We start from the raw sequence: 13773 nt of genomic DNA on the forward strand, positions 1-13773 counted from the left end.
GTCTTTGGGAGAAAAAAAGTCAGTCAGCGATGCTCTTTTGTTCATGCCCATAACAAGATTGGAATTTAAAGGCAAAGAGTTGGTGTAACAAAATATTCTATAATTTTGTATAAACAGTAGTGTTCTCTTCATCTCTGAAACTCTGTTTTGTATGCGATACGGATAAGAGAATGTTGTTCACTGATATTTATTTAAACTTTTGTTCCTATTCCCCTTAAAATTCTGATGTTTTTTTAACTAGGGTAGAGTTCTACAGATACTGGCAGCCCTCCGGTACTTCACCCATTCTTCGTGTGACTCAAGATAAAGCGATAGGTTATTTGCAATGAAGGGCATTGCAGTTCAGATTTACCATGTACTCACTTGTTGTCTACCTGCATTTTCCAGCAATAGCAGAGGTTATACTACTGGTTATAATACTAGACAAGCAATTGTGAAGAGTTCAAATCCCACTGTAGCAAATTGCATCTGATTCATTTAATGTCCTGCAGGGAAGGAAACCTGTTGTTTTTACAATGTTTGACAAGCACATGACAGTTCCACACTCAATGACTGAGTATCCCTTTGAAGAAAGAAATTGCTCCTCATCTCAGCTCTAAATGTCTGGCCGCTTATTCAGAGACAGTGACCCTGTGATCTAGATTCCTTACGCAGGGCAAACATTTTCTCAGTATCTACCCTATCTAGCCCCTTAATAATTTTATAAGCTTCAATTGGATCACATTTGGTAGAGTAAAAGGGTAAAACTGTAGTTTTAGTGGGAACTAGCAATCTGAATCAGCCTGGGGTAGTGAAAACATGAAAGAGCGGGTTTCCACGAGGAAGAAAACATGGTGCATCAAAGATAAGAAGGGGAGAAAACTGGGGTGTATGCTTTGTCCAGAAATTAATTAATTATTTTACTCATTGAGGATAAGGCAGTACTAGTATTGCTTTGATTGAAAAATTAGTTTTAAAATGGATAAACAACAGGATGTCTTTATTTGAATTGCCTGCATTTTAGGGCACAGTGTCCAAACTCGGCCACCTGAATCCTGGCGTTCAGGTTCCTGAAGCCCGATCGTGTGTCTGTTTTTAATTTTTATTCAGCGGTTTGCCTAAATTAGTTTTGTAGTCCTGTAGGTTTGGAAAGAGTTCTTTGAAACTTTGTGTGGCCTGAGGCTTCATGGTATATACCTATGCAGCCCTTAATGGCTGAAAAACTTGACACTCCTATTTTAGGGCACTTGATCGATGAGTTAGGTTTGAGGTTAATGTGTCAGGAAGATACTTTGAAGATATTTTGAGGTAATGTCAACAAAAGTTTATTTGTGCTTGTGAGATATTTGTTTTGATAGAAGTGGAGTAATTTGGGATGTGTTCATTTTTCCCTTTTTCTGACATATTGGGATTTGTTTGGAATGATAGAATTGGGTTCATGTTGATAAAATCGGGACACATAGTATCTTCTATTGGTACTCAGTGTTTTTAGTAAGGGCTCCCTTTAAGATGGAGGTCCCAATCGGCGCACATTGTGACACAACATGGTGCACATGTTGCCCCTATGCTTGCTGACTTAAATTGACTCCTAATGTGGCACCACATTTTTTTCCCCCTTTGGTTTCAAATCCCTCTATGGCAGGCTTGCCTAACCTTTTCACGTAGAGGGGCCACAATTAAATTTTTTCCTAACTCAAGGGGCCGATGAGCAAGTTTCAGCAAGATAAGGCTTGGCACACCATTAAACATGAATTTTAAAAAAAAAATCAATGTCAAAGCAATAAATTGATAATTTTAAAATATAGTAATTAATAAAAATGACCATTGAAAAGTGCCAAGCAGAAGTTATCCAATAAAATCTTGTTTGCCTTTTCACTTAAGAAGAGTTAGAGAGACAGACTAGGCCCCAGGTTCTGGTCACCAGGGAATGGGTGGGGACCAGGGCTGAGTTAAGGTGTTGGGTTTAACTAACACTGACCATGCATTCGCCTCGGCTGGCACACACTGTTGGCCTCAGTGGAATTCATACAAAAGCGGGGGTCGAAAGTGGGTCGCCTTTCACCCTGGATTTTCCTCTTCTCTTGGCCTACTTTGTGGTAGCTTTTTGGGGAGAGAGGAGGGCAGGATGTGTGTCTCTCCCCGGTCCACTCTCAATCTCAAGGTTCATGCTGTCGCTTGCACCCACGCACACAGTCTCACTCACACAACCAACCGGGAAGTTTGGACATTGTGCCGCCTAAGAGGTATTCAGGAGCCTGTGAAAAGACACTTTTCCTCAATCCTCTCTGCTTGGGACTCCAGCTGCCCTGTGCGGGCAGGGAGCTGGGCTGGCGCTGTTGCTGCAACTGTTGTTCCTCGTGGCCTCTGCTACCTTGACCCCAGTGCTTGCTCCTTTAGGGGACAGGCACCTACACCGGAGCGTGAAAGAGACCACAGCCAAAGGCTGAGAGAACAAAAGAGAAGCCGTTCACCTTCACAATGCTTGCTGGTTCTCCAATCAGAGACTGCTTCTCTCCCAAATTTGCTTCTATTAGGCTCACTGATGAGCCTATCAGCAGCAAATGTGGGAGAGAAACAGCCTGTGATTGGAGGAGCAGCTTCTTGCAGAACCCTTTGTTGAACTTAACTGTAATTTGAACAGTGTCTTCATGGACCAGATACAGAGGCTTGGCTTGGCGGGTCAGGTCGTGGCCTGTGGGCCACGTGTTGGACAAGCCTGCTCTATGGCCACCCTGCATCGTCCGCCCAATTCCCCCCAAATTCTCTGTAACCTCCCATAATCCTCCAAGATCACTGCACTCATACAATTTTGATCTCTTGCACTTCCCTGATTTTCATTGCTCCCCCAATGCAGCTGCCATGGCCCTAATCTCTGGATTCACTTTCTAAAACTCTCTGCCGCCTACTTTTTCTTTTTCTTGAGGATGCTGCTTACAACCTACCTCTTTGACCAAACCTTTGGGCAAGTGACCTTATAGCACCGCCTGTTACTTGGTGTCAAATTTTATTAACCCTCCTGTGAAGCACCGTAACGTTTTGCTAACAGCACTATGTAGATGCAAGTTGTAAGATAGCTTTCTGCTGATATTGCATACCTAATTTGTAAGTTATTGGATGGGCCAATGGAGAACTTAGGTACTCTTTTAACTTGGCACTTTACCACACCTGGTGCAAAATACAATGAGCTTGAAATTCCATACGGGAGGTGATCCAAAACAGGAAATGACAGTTGCCTTGGGAATCATATCGCTGATGACTGCTGCTACTTAAACATTGATGGCCATCTGAAAATGCTTTGCAATACTTGTAGTATGAAAATTACAGTAATATGGTGGCAGATGACTAATGATCATTTATTTTGATGGGGATAAATTTCAATTGATGCGGGGCTTAATAAGAACGCAAGAACACAGGAGTGGATCATATGACCTGTTGAGCCTGCTCTGCCATTCAGCACGATCATGGCTGATCTTGGGCTTCAATCCATTTTCCTGCCGGCTCCCCATATCCCTTAATTCCCTGAGAGACTTAAAAGTCTGTCTATCCCAGGCTTAAGTGTATTCAATGATGGACCATCCACAACCCTCTGGGGTAGAGAATTCCAAAGATTCACAACCGTTTGAATGAAGAAATTTCTCTTCATCTCCGTTCCAAAACATGAGCCACTTATCCTGAGACTGTGCCCTCATGTTTTGGACTCCCCAACCAGTGGAAACAATCTCTCAGTGTTGACTAATTGAACATAAACATAAAGCACTGGTTTTCAAATTTTGTCTCAGGTCTTCCTGTAAATATTGGCACTCTCCCAATGACCCTTTTTGGAAGTGTTTCCAGCTGGTTCCCTTCCCTGACCTCTGGTTTTGTGGTTCCCATATGTGGACAACATTAACCCTTCTGGGTGGCGCTTGGCTTTGGGTTTCTTGCCATTCGTCCTATTTACTGACGACTCAGGGTTACTGATTGGCATTGTGTACTTGGTTGCTTTCTGATTTTTTTTTGGGGAGGTATCCATATTCAGTGTGAAAGCTGAATACAGCATACCTATCCACCCCAACTGCGCCAAACTGCATTTTTGTAATCTCTGAGAAACGTTAAAAGAGGACCTTGAGTCACATTTAACTCTCTCAGGGCCTTGTTAGTGGCCATTGAAGGTATCTACACGCCTCAAATTTTATGCATATTGGTCATTTCTGTTGAGCGGTAGTGCATTTGCAACATCGCCCAGATGCACTGAAAGTTTGTAATCAGCTGGTCACGTTATGTTTCGCAAGACTTCTGACTTTATTACCTGTGATATGTCCCCAGTATGGCAAAAGGCAAAACCTTTGGCATTCCACAGGATTGTTGGATTCTCTAAAGCGTAGGGAACCGTTGACAGAACCCATGTGTCTGAAGCACCATTGCATACATCAACAAGAAAGAGTACCATTTGTTAAGTGAGATGAACATTTGCAATGCCTGATTCTGGATCTCAAATGTCAATGCAGCTCACTAGGGAAATGCAGATGATGCCTTTGGCATCAGCACTCAACTGTGGATGACTCCTTCACCAGAGCATGGCAAGTATCCTGATGGATCTTGGATGGTGAGGCCTAGCCACTGACTTCCTACTGAAGGACAAATAGTATTGCACAGGAAAGGTATAACTGCATACAGTAAGTAGTGGAAAGCGTGGTAGTGGTGCTGAAATCAGGCTTCCAGTGCCTGAACAGATTGTGGGTGGGCTGGTACTCACCTAGCAAAATGGTGAGGATTATAGTCGTTTGCTGTGCATAGCACAACTTTCCCACGCTGAAAGGATTGTCCCTCAAGCAGCAAGATGTGATGACTGTGGAAATTGCAGATCTGGAGGCTCACAATCCAGATGTTTCTGGAGCCATGGTTTGTGCTGCCCCTATGGCTGCAGAGGTTAGGGTGGCTAAAGCGTTGCTGGTGGCTCAGTTATTTGGAAAACAGTGAAAGTGGCAGCATGCCTCATTCCGTCCTCTTCCCCAGGAAAGCAAAATTGATGAACAGTGAACTTTTATTGCAGCATCATAAACAAGTGCGATATTTAGTGGAAAAAGCTAAATAAGAATTGAGATTATCAGGCATATTTTACTCTGGAAACAAAGTTGTGATGTGGCTGATAATTGAAGTTTTCAAACTGCCCCAAATGACTTCTAAATAAATGATTTAAGGGCAGCAGCAACAATAATATAATTAAAATAATCACGAGATACATAAATAATAACATTAATTGAACACTGCTTTTTAAAAACTGCTTATGCACTGCCTTTTTATTAAAAGTTCCATTGCAGTTAAACTAACTTTTTACAGTTATTGTAATTTCAGGACACTTTTTTTTGCCTCTTAGTAACAGTCCTCACTCGCCGTGTTATCAGGTCAGATTTTTTTCTTGGTCAGCTCCTGATGCCCTGCAGAGGGTGCCATTCAGTTTCCATCTCACTTCCCCTGCACAAAATATCACTGAGATTAAATGGGCAAGACCCAGTCTTAACTAACAGCTGACAGTTTGTTGCCTTTCTGCAACAAATTCTGGCCTAAGATTTCTTACACTTTCAAAAATCATCAACTGGTCTTTATTTTATTTGACGTTGAAAATTGCAGTTAATATTTTTAGCATGGTAGAACACCAATGTGCTTGTAAAATAATATTGTACTTTTAGGGAAGGATTTGTTATGAATTGTGACGGTACTTATGTTTTGTTTATGTTACAGATCAGGATATGGTTACACATCCCTGCTGTTATGCAGCATGTTATACCCTTTAGAACTTATGTTATAAGGTGAGTGAAAAGATTCATTACATTTGGGATAGCTTTATATTCATAATTGATCTTTGAACATTTCACTAAAAATACTATAGCAAAAATTTGTATTTTTTATTTGGAAAGAGATTAAAGTTCATATTCAAAAAATAATTCTAGTTTACATTTCTTTTACATGTTCAAATCTAGGTATTTGTGTAAACTTTCAGACCAGGAATTGCGGCAAAGTGCAGCACGCAACATGGCAGATTTGATGTGGAGTACAGTTAAGGAACCCTTGGATACAGCACTGTGTTTTGACAAAGAAAGTTTGGATCTTGCATTCAAGTACTTCATGTCACCAACTCTAACTATGAGGTTGGCTGGACTGAGTCAGATTACAGTAAGTTGTCAGCTTGTAAATATTGATTAGCTAACTGAAAACTGACTTTTTGTGACGTACAATTGGTTTTGGCTAGTTGTTGCATTTTATTATTTGTGCCCAAATTTGCTACTTTTAAAAAATGCTGCTTTTATTTAGAATTACATAGAATCTGTAGCACGGATACAGGCTATTCAGCCTAACTGGTCCATTCAAGTGTTTACGCTCCATTCAAGCCTCCATGCCACCCCACCCCCACCCCATCTAACTTTATCAGCATTATCTAGCCCTTTCTCCATCCATGTTTATTGAAATTCCGCTTAAATGCTTTTCTGTTATTTACCTCGACTACATTTTGTGGTAAAGAGTTCCCCATTCTACCCACTCTCGGTAAAGCTTCTCCTGAATCCCTTATTGGATTTATATCTTTATATTTTGGTTTCTTCCGAAAACATCTTCATCTACCTTATCAAACCCTTTCATAAACTTAAAGACTTCTAACGGCTTACTCCTCAGCCTTTTTTCTGGAGTAAAGATCCCCAGCTCAGCCTTCCCTGATAAGTATATTCTCCCTGTTCTGCTACCATCTTCATGAATCTTTTATGTACTTTCTCCAATGCTTCCATATCTTTTTTACAATATGGTGATCAGAACTGTGCACAGTATTCAGGTGTGGTTTAACTAAAGTTCTATACAGGTTAACAATTTCTCTGCTTTTCAACTACATCCCTCGAGAAATGAATTCCATTTTTTTTGTTGCTTTATTGTTCTGTATTGCTACTTTTACTGGTTTGTGTATTTGTATCTCTAAGTCCCTTTGTTCATCTACACCATTTAGATTCCTTTTTTTCAAGTAGTGTGTGGCCTCCTTATTTTTCCTACCAAATTACACCACCTCACACTTGCCTATTGAAATTCATTTGCCAATACATGCCCATTCTGAAAGTTTATTAATATCTTTGTATTTTGTTAAAAGTCTTGTGCAGTATTAACTAAGCCTTGCAATTTAGTGTTGTCCACAAATTTTGAAATTTTACTTCTGATTTCAGAATCCAAATCACTTATGCCTATTTTCAACGTACAATTATAGTTTATCTTGATTGTTACTGACAAGCTGTACCTACACCTGTTCTAGCTTTCCACATTAAGGTTTCCAAATTATTTCAGTGTCAGGTGAAAATTAAATAAAAGCAGATGAATTGTTTAAAGTTAATGAAGTGAATTACTGTGGGGTTCTTCTGCTCTACCAATGTATTCAGTGAGAGAGGTGGGTAAACCCTGGAATAATGGCTTAAATGGTCCTTACTCTGTTTTTCTAGGGTTTCTTCAATTCTTACGTGGAAGTTATGGCAGATGAACAAAAGGACCTCCTAGAAATTCACTCCTATTAATTTGTCTGCTTAGTATATTCCAGCTTAAGTGCTTCCCAAAATTTAAATTTGTTTACTTGCAAGTTTAAAAATTAAGATGTTAGTAGATTTGTGTAATCCCAAGTTAGTTTCTATTCCACCTGTGAAGTATTAAAGCTAACTATTTCATTTGACAAAACCTGGAAGAGTAGGCATTGGTTCAGTTGGAATACAAGTACCTTTTTAAAATAAGAATATAAGCAGGATCTTGTTTCTCTTGTTTTTTTTGAGTACTGTGTACAGCATTGGTCACCATATTTAAGGAAGGATGTAAATGCGTTGGAAGCAGTTCAGAGAACGTTTACCAGACTAATACCTGGAATGGGTGGGTTGTCTTATGAGGAAAAGTTGGACAGACTAGGCTTGTATCCGCTGGAGTTTAGAAGAGTAAGAGGTGACTTGATTGAAAGATATAAGATCCTGAGGAGCCTTGACAGGGTGGAGGTGGAGAGGATGTTTCCTGTTGTGAAAGAATCTAAAACTAGGGGTCACTGTTTAAAAATAAGGGGCCGCCCATTTGAAACAGAGATGAGGTGAAATGTTTTCACTCAGAGGGTCGAGAGTCTTTGGAACTCTCTTCCTCAAAAGGTGGTGGAAGCAGAGTCTTTGTTTTTAAGAGGTGGATAGATTCTTGGTAAGCAGGGGGTGGCAAGGTTATCGGCGGTAAATGGGTTGCAGATTTCAGGTTACTATCAGATCGACCATGATCTTATTAAATTGCGGTGCAGGCTCGAGGGGCTGAATAGCCTACTCCTGCTCCTTGTTCGTATGTACTTTCAACATGTTCCGTATTTAAATGAAAATTTAAGTAGCGTTTATACAGGAATAGAGAGCTTTTCCATATTCAATCCTAAATTGAGGCTTTTTTCCTTTGCTTATGTTCAATGACATTTTACAATACTACTGTCATGTCATAGATAGAAAATGCATTTGCAGTTTATGATGAATTATGCTTCATGGGGAAAGATCTACTATGGTATTTCTTTTAAAAAATGCTTTGCTTTCTAGTCATGCTGTCCATTAAACTCCTTACTTTATACCCTTTCCCTTTGACTCAGCTGTACTAATCAATGAACTTTGCCTTTTCAATAAACTAATGTTTTTGATTTACAAATCAGTGTAAAGTGGCTGTAAAATAAACTAGAAAAATCAATTTCCATTTTTTTTCCCCCAACAGAATCAACTTCACACATTCAATGATGTTTGTAATAATGAATCTTTGGTGTCAGACACTGAAACGTAAGTAACTTTTATTAGAGAGATGACTCTTAAAATCAAATACAAATTTGAGGAAAAAGAATTATGCTTGTTTTCTAACCAAATGTCCCTGAGAATTCTGAAAGAAAACCAACTATACAGTACTGGGCAGGTTGGAAAACAGGGAGAAGAAAGAAAACTTTTTGTGTAAACTTCTTCCCTTTATCTTCTGTCACACAGGTCAATTGCAAAAGAACTAGCAGACTGGCTAATTCATAATAGTGTTGTTGAACATATCTTTGGACCAAATTTGCACATTGAGGTTTGTGTGGAACGTTCTTTCTTCCCCATCAAAATGAGTTTGCAAAATCTGTTTTTACCTTTCTCAAATCTTGCATTATTGGTTTGCAGATCATCAAACAATGCCAAGTCATCCTTAACTTTCTGGCTGCAGAAGGAAGACTTAGCACACAGCATATAGACTGTATTTGGGCAGCAGCACAGGTACTAATGAGCTAAATTTGTACTGTTGTTTACTTTTGTTGCTTAAACCATAGGGGGTAAAATAGAATGCAAATGCCACAAAATTTTTAAAGAAAAAACTGAGAAAACTATTTTAATGTTTCCTTTGGAGGGTATTTCTGAAGAAAGTAATTTGCACAGGTAATGTTTTAGTTTTAATATCTATGTTGAATGGGATCACTAGACAAACATCAAAACCTACTAAGAGACTAATAAGTTATTTAAATTTTTAGTTTCATTAAAAGTTGGCCTTAATTTGTACATGCTAGTGTAATTTAGGTGAAGGTTTTCCTTTTAATAAAAGATTCCCACCTGCGCACTCATGTATGCGCATATTTATGCAAACACTAAGGAAAAAGTTTTGAAGACCCTTTGGATTACATTCACTGAGTCAAAGCTGACTCTATTTGGTAACACTTATGATTTTATTTGGGCAGATGAGGTTTACATTACGGTATTTGAACAGTTTAAAAAGAATAATTGAGGAATGCATTACCCATTACTGTCCTTTGCATAGGATATCCTATTGCCTATTTCCCATCCCTCCAACTCTCACACGTATCTGCACCTGATTGGATTGGCGCCCTTCTCGACCCTTCTACACTGCAAATGTCACAAACCTACTAGGGTATACCTCAGAAACCAGAACTACAGAAAGATCCTAATCTTTCATAACCCACTTTTTATCCAGCCAGGAGCCTGGCAACGTCTGTGGCCAACTGTTCTTAGCCTTAACTTCTTTATTGAGAGTCCCCACATGCAATCTTTCTCCTTCATGTCATGAAGTAATCTTGGAATGTTAAGGGAATAAATTTTCCTAGGTGGGTGATCTACATGTATTACCTCAAGAATTGTGTACAGTGGGCATCAGGGCCACATTAACCTTTCAGTTGTATATTGACATTTTTCCAGATCCGTTTTTAGTATTGTTTTTCACATTGTTTGTTACCAGTAAAGGACCTGCTTGACAGTAAACACATGAGTCTATATTTTATTATATATGTTCTTATTACAGTTTGGCAGTTTAACACTAAGTCATGTATTGTTTGGGTTAAAAAGAAACTTTTATAATTTTCCCATCATCTTTTCAATTCTAACTTCTTTTGGGCAATACCTTCATGCCACTCTAGGTTTATTTTGGTTTGGTTCTAATGAATGTTTGCTCTCTGATTTCTCAGTTGCTTTTGAGCTTTGGACCTAACTACCAATATTTTTCTGGAACTATTTGCTGTAGTTGTTTGTTTATTTCTAATGTTGCACCAACTCCAGAGGTGCAATGTTTGTCCCAGATTTAGAAAAATGGCTCAATGCTATCACCTGATTGAAGGGCTATTTTTAGTGGTAATTGAAAATTATCCTTCTTATTTGCTTTTTGAAAATAATAATTTGAGGGAATTGAGGAACTCATGTAATATTTAATTGCATGATCATCTCTAATATCTCCACTCACTGATTCTTCTTATTTTATTTGTACTTTTTGACACATTTTCTCTTTCTTCTCCCCCATAGTTGAAGCACTGTAGTCGGTACATCCATGATTTGTTCCCTTCTCTTATTAAGCACCTGGACCCTGTACCACTCCGTCACCTTCTTAATCTAGTATCTGCTCTTCACCCAAGTGTGCACACAGAACAGGTAAGACATCTGCATGGATGTGTCCAACATTTCTATAATAGACATGGATCTTTCACTCTTTCTATATTGCTCACTTTTGCTCTCACTCTCCGGACCACACAGATGAACAGAAAACAGTTTTACTATATGAGCAAGAGCAATGGAGTTCTCTGGGTAGCTTGACCTTCAACCAATCGTGCCGGAAATTTTATTGTCTGGTCATTTATCCTATTGTGGGACCTTGCTGTGCACAAAGCGGTTAGAATATGGAACATGGTACTATGAGGGGTAGTTGAGGCAAGCAATATAAATACATTTAAGGGGAAGCTGGAAAAGCATGTGAGGGAGAAAGGAATAGAAGATAATGCTGATAGGGTTGGATGAAGAGTGGTGGGGAGGAGGCTTTTGGGGCATAAAAGCCTTCATAAACTAGTTGGGCCAAATGATCTCTGTGCTGTCTAGTTGATTTAAGTATGTTAATTTCTTCTACATGCAAGTTGCTGCCTCTAACCACAAGAGTGTTTGGTGCCTGGACATGGGTATGGGATGAAGGCACGACAGGAAGGACAACAAGTTATGGAAGAGTGAACCAGGGTATCATGAAAGGAATGGCCACTTCAGAAAACACAGAAGGGAAGGGACATAATGCTTGGTGATAGGATTATTGAGCTGATGGAAAGGACAGAAGGTAATCTGGAAAGTATGAAAAGTGTGAGGACAAGAGGGAATCCATTATAGTTGTGAAGTGGGAGTGGGGGCATAGGAAAAGGGTGAGAACATAAGCATGGGAAATAGGATAGATCAACTGAAGGTCTTGTCTACTACTGCAAAAAGGAATCCTTTTGAGAAAGGAAGACATCTCAGAAACTCTACAATGGAAAGTGGTATTATCAAAGCAAATGTGATGGAGAAACTGGGGGCAAAATTTTCCCAAATTTGCACTAAGTGCAGTAGCGAGCGGCCAAAATGGCGTGCTACCTGTTGGTGGCGGGTTTTCACGTCATATCATCCAAAACCCGCCTCATTGTTTATGCACTCCTGGGAAACAGGCCATTTCCTCGGTGGGCAGGCTCTCATTCGCCCTCCCGCCATCACCCTGCCGTTGCATCATGCCAGGCGGCATGTTTAAAGGCCAGCTGCCAGTACATCATGCCAGGCGGCATGTTTAAAGGCCAGCTGCCAGTACACTGCTCATCGCTGCCAGCTCACCACCGCTGGCCAGGAGACATGATCAGCAAATTAAAAAAGGACAGTAGCCCCCCGGTTTAATGACGGGTCCTTCGAGCTGGATGCCGTGGAGGCCTGCCGGGATGTCCTGTACCCCCGCTCTGGCTGCAGGATAGACAACAATGTGACCAATCCGCCTTGGGAGGCGGTGGCAGCAGTGGCCAGCGCCAACGCCCTTCAGAAGAAGACAGCTACCTATTGCCACAAGAGGATGCATGATCTCCTCCCTTCCGCCAGGGTGAGTCACTCTTTCCATCACTCTCAACTCTCCCACTCACAAACCCAGCACACATCCACAGGCCCCTCACTCAATGCCAGTTCAAGGGCATTCACAGTCTCACACACACTTTCATTGTCCTCAGCCCATCCATGGGACCACTTACCACCCGCACGGGCGGGGCACATTATCATCTGGCCCGGCAGGTGTCCTGCTTACACTTTCTCCACCTCTATCCATGCAGGACAAGCAGGCACACAACAAGTGAGAGTGGTCGCAGACCAGTGGTGGAATGCCCGAAATCAAGGTCCTCATGGACTTAGAAAACAGAGCCATCCAGCTGGCCGGCGAGGATCTGGACCAGTCCTGTGCTGACGGTGAGGTCGGCGCTGCTCTACCAAATGAGGATCAAGCAGTGCAACATCCATCAGACAACCATGCCGTGAGTGATGTGTCCTCTTGCATAGGCCACTGCCATGCACTAATTATCTCTCCTTGCTTTCGCAGGCACATCTGCCAAACAACTAACAAGAGTCCATGACCCAGGGCCTCCAATCAAGCCCCGAAGAAACCTTCAAAGGGGAATCTGAAGGCACCCTCCTCGAAGTTCCATCACAGTACTTACCCACACTCCCATCAGCGCAGAGACACACACATTGGTGGGACCTAGCTTTGGAATAGACACGAGATCATAATCTGGTGAGCACATCACGCTGTCTGATCCACAGCAGGCGGAGGCAGGGACTTCCCAGGTCCCTGGCATTCGGGGGACTGCTGGAGGCCAGAAATTTGCTGAGTCTGATTCAGTTGACAAGCCTCTGGATTTGGTCATATCACAGTTGCTGGAGCTGCAAAGGAAAGCTCGGGAACACCAGGAAAGGATGTCTGCTGCAAGGGGTCCATCCGCCTTCAGGCTGAGGTGATAGCGCCAGCATGACAATGCACTGAGGTCAACACTGGTAGTTGGCCTCCAACAGTGTGTATGCGAGAGGGGTGCTAGGCAGCTCGGTCTCACTCCATCTACCCCTTCCCCTCAAAGAGTCAGCCATGGGCCTTCAGGCACCCATAGGGAGGAGGATTAGAGGTGCACACTCTGGACCAATCCACCCAGGTGACTCCGGGAGTGACTGGCCCATCTGAATCTCCTCTTCCTGTGACCTCAGCAGCTCCAGCTTCACAGGCCGAGGAGGGTGCCATTGCCACACTGCAGGACCCTGAAAGCAGTTTGGGGCCCTCCAAGACTCAACCCTCCAGAGGACGCCCGCCAAAGTCATCACAGACAGGGCGTTGCAGTCAGCAGGCTGCCTCCACCTCTGCTGTGGGTGTCCGGGGAGCACCAAGACATAGAGGCAGGGTTTGGAAAGTTAAGGAGAATTGGTTGCACAACCTGTGCAATGGTGTTAATCACTTGTACATACTGTTCACTATTGTCAGTAAACTCTCAAGAATGTCTCCCAGCCTATGGTTTGTTGTTCT

At 41.6% G+C, this 13773-nt stretch overlaps 1 protein-coding gene across 1 annotated transcript in view; it reads left to right on the forward strand.

The window, feature by feature from the left end:
• Positions 1-13773, forward strand: part of usp34 (ubiquitin specific peptidase 34) — a 273481-nt gene that overhangs the window by 57087 nt on the left and 202621 nt on the right. The window contains exons 6-11 of the mRNA XM_078556887.1: positions 5701-5768; positions 5940-6132; positions 8698-8759; positions 8958-9039; positions 9129-9221; positions 10749-10874. Of these exons, the coding sequence (XP_078413013.1) occupies positions 5701-5768; positions 5940-6132; positions 8698-8759; positions 8958-9039; positions 9129-9221; positions 10749-10874 (624 nt within the window). The remainder of the gene's footprint in view (positions 1-5700; positions 5769-5939; positions 6133-8697; positions 8760-8957; positions 9040-9128; positions 9222-10748; positions 10875-13773) is intronic.

The sequence above is a fragment of the Cetorhinus maximus genome, chromosome 14 (genome assembly GCF_964194155.1).
Source record: "Cetorhinus maximus chromosome 14, sCetMax3.hap1.1, whole genome shotgun sequence".
Taxonomy (NCBI): domain Eukaryota; kingdom Metazoa; phylum Chordata; class Chondrichthyes; order Lamniformes; family Cetorhinidae; genus Cetorhinus; species Cetorhinus maximus.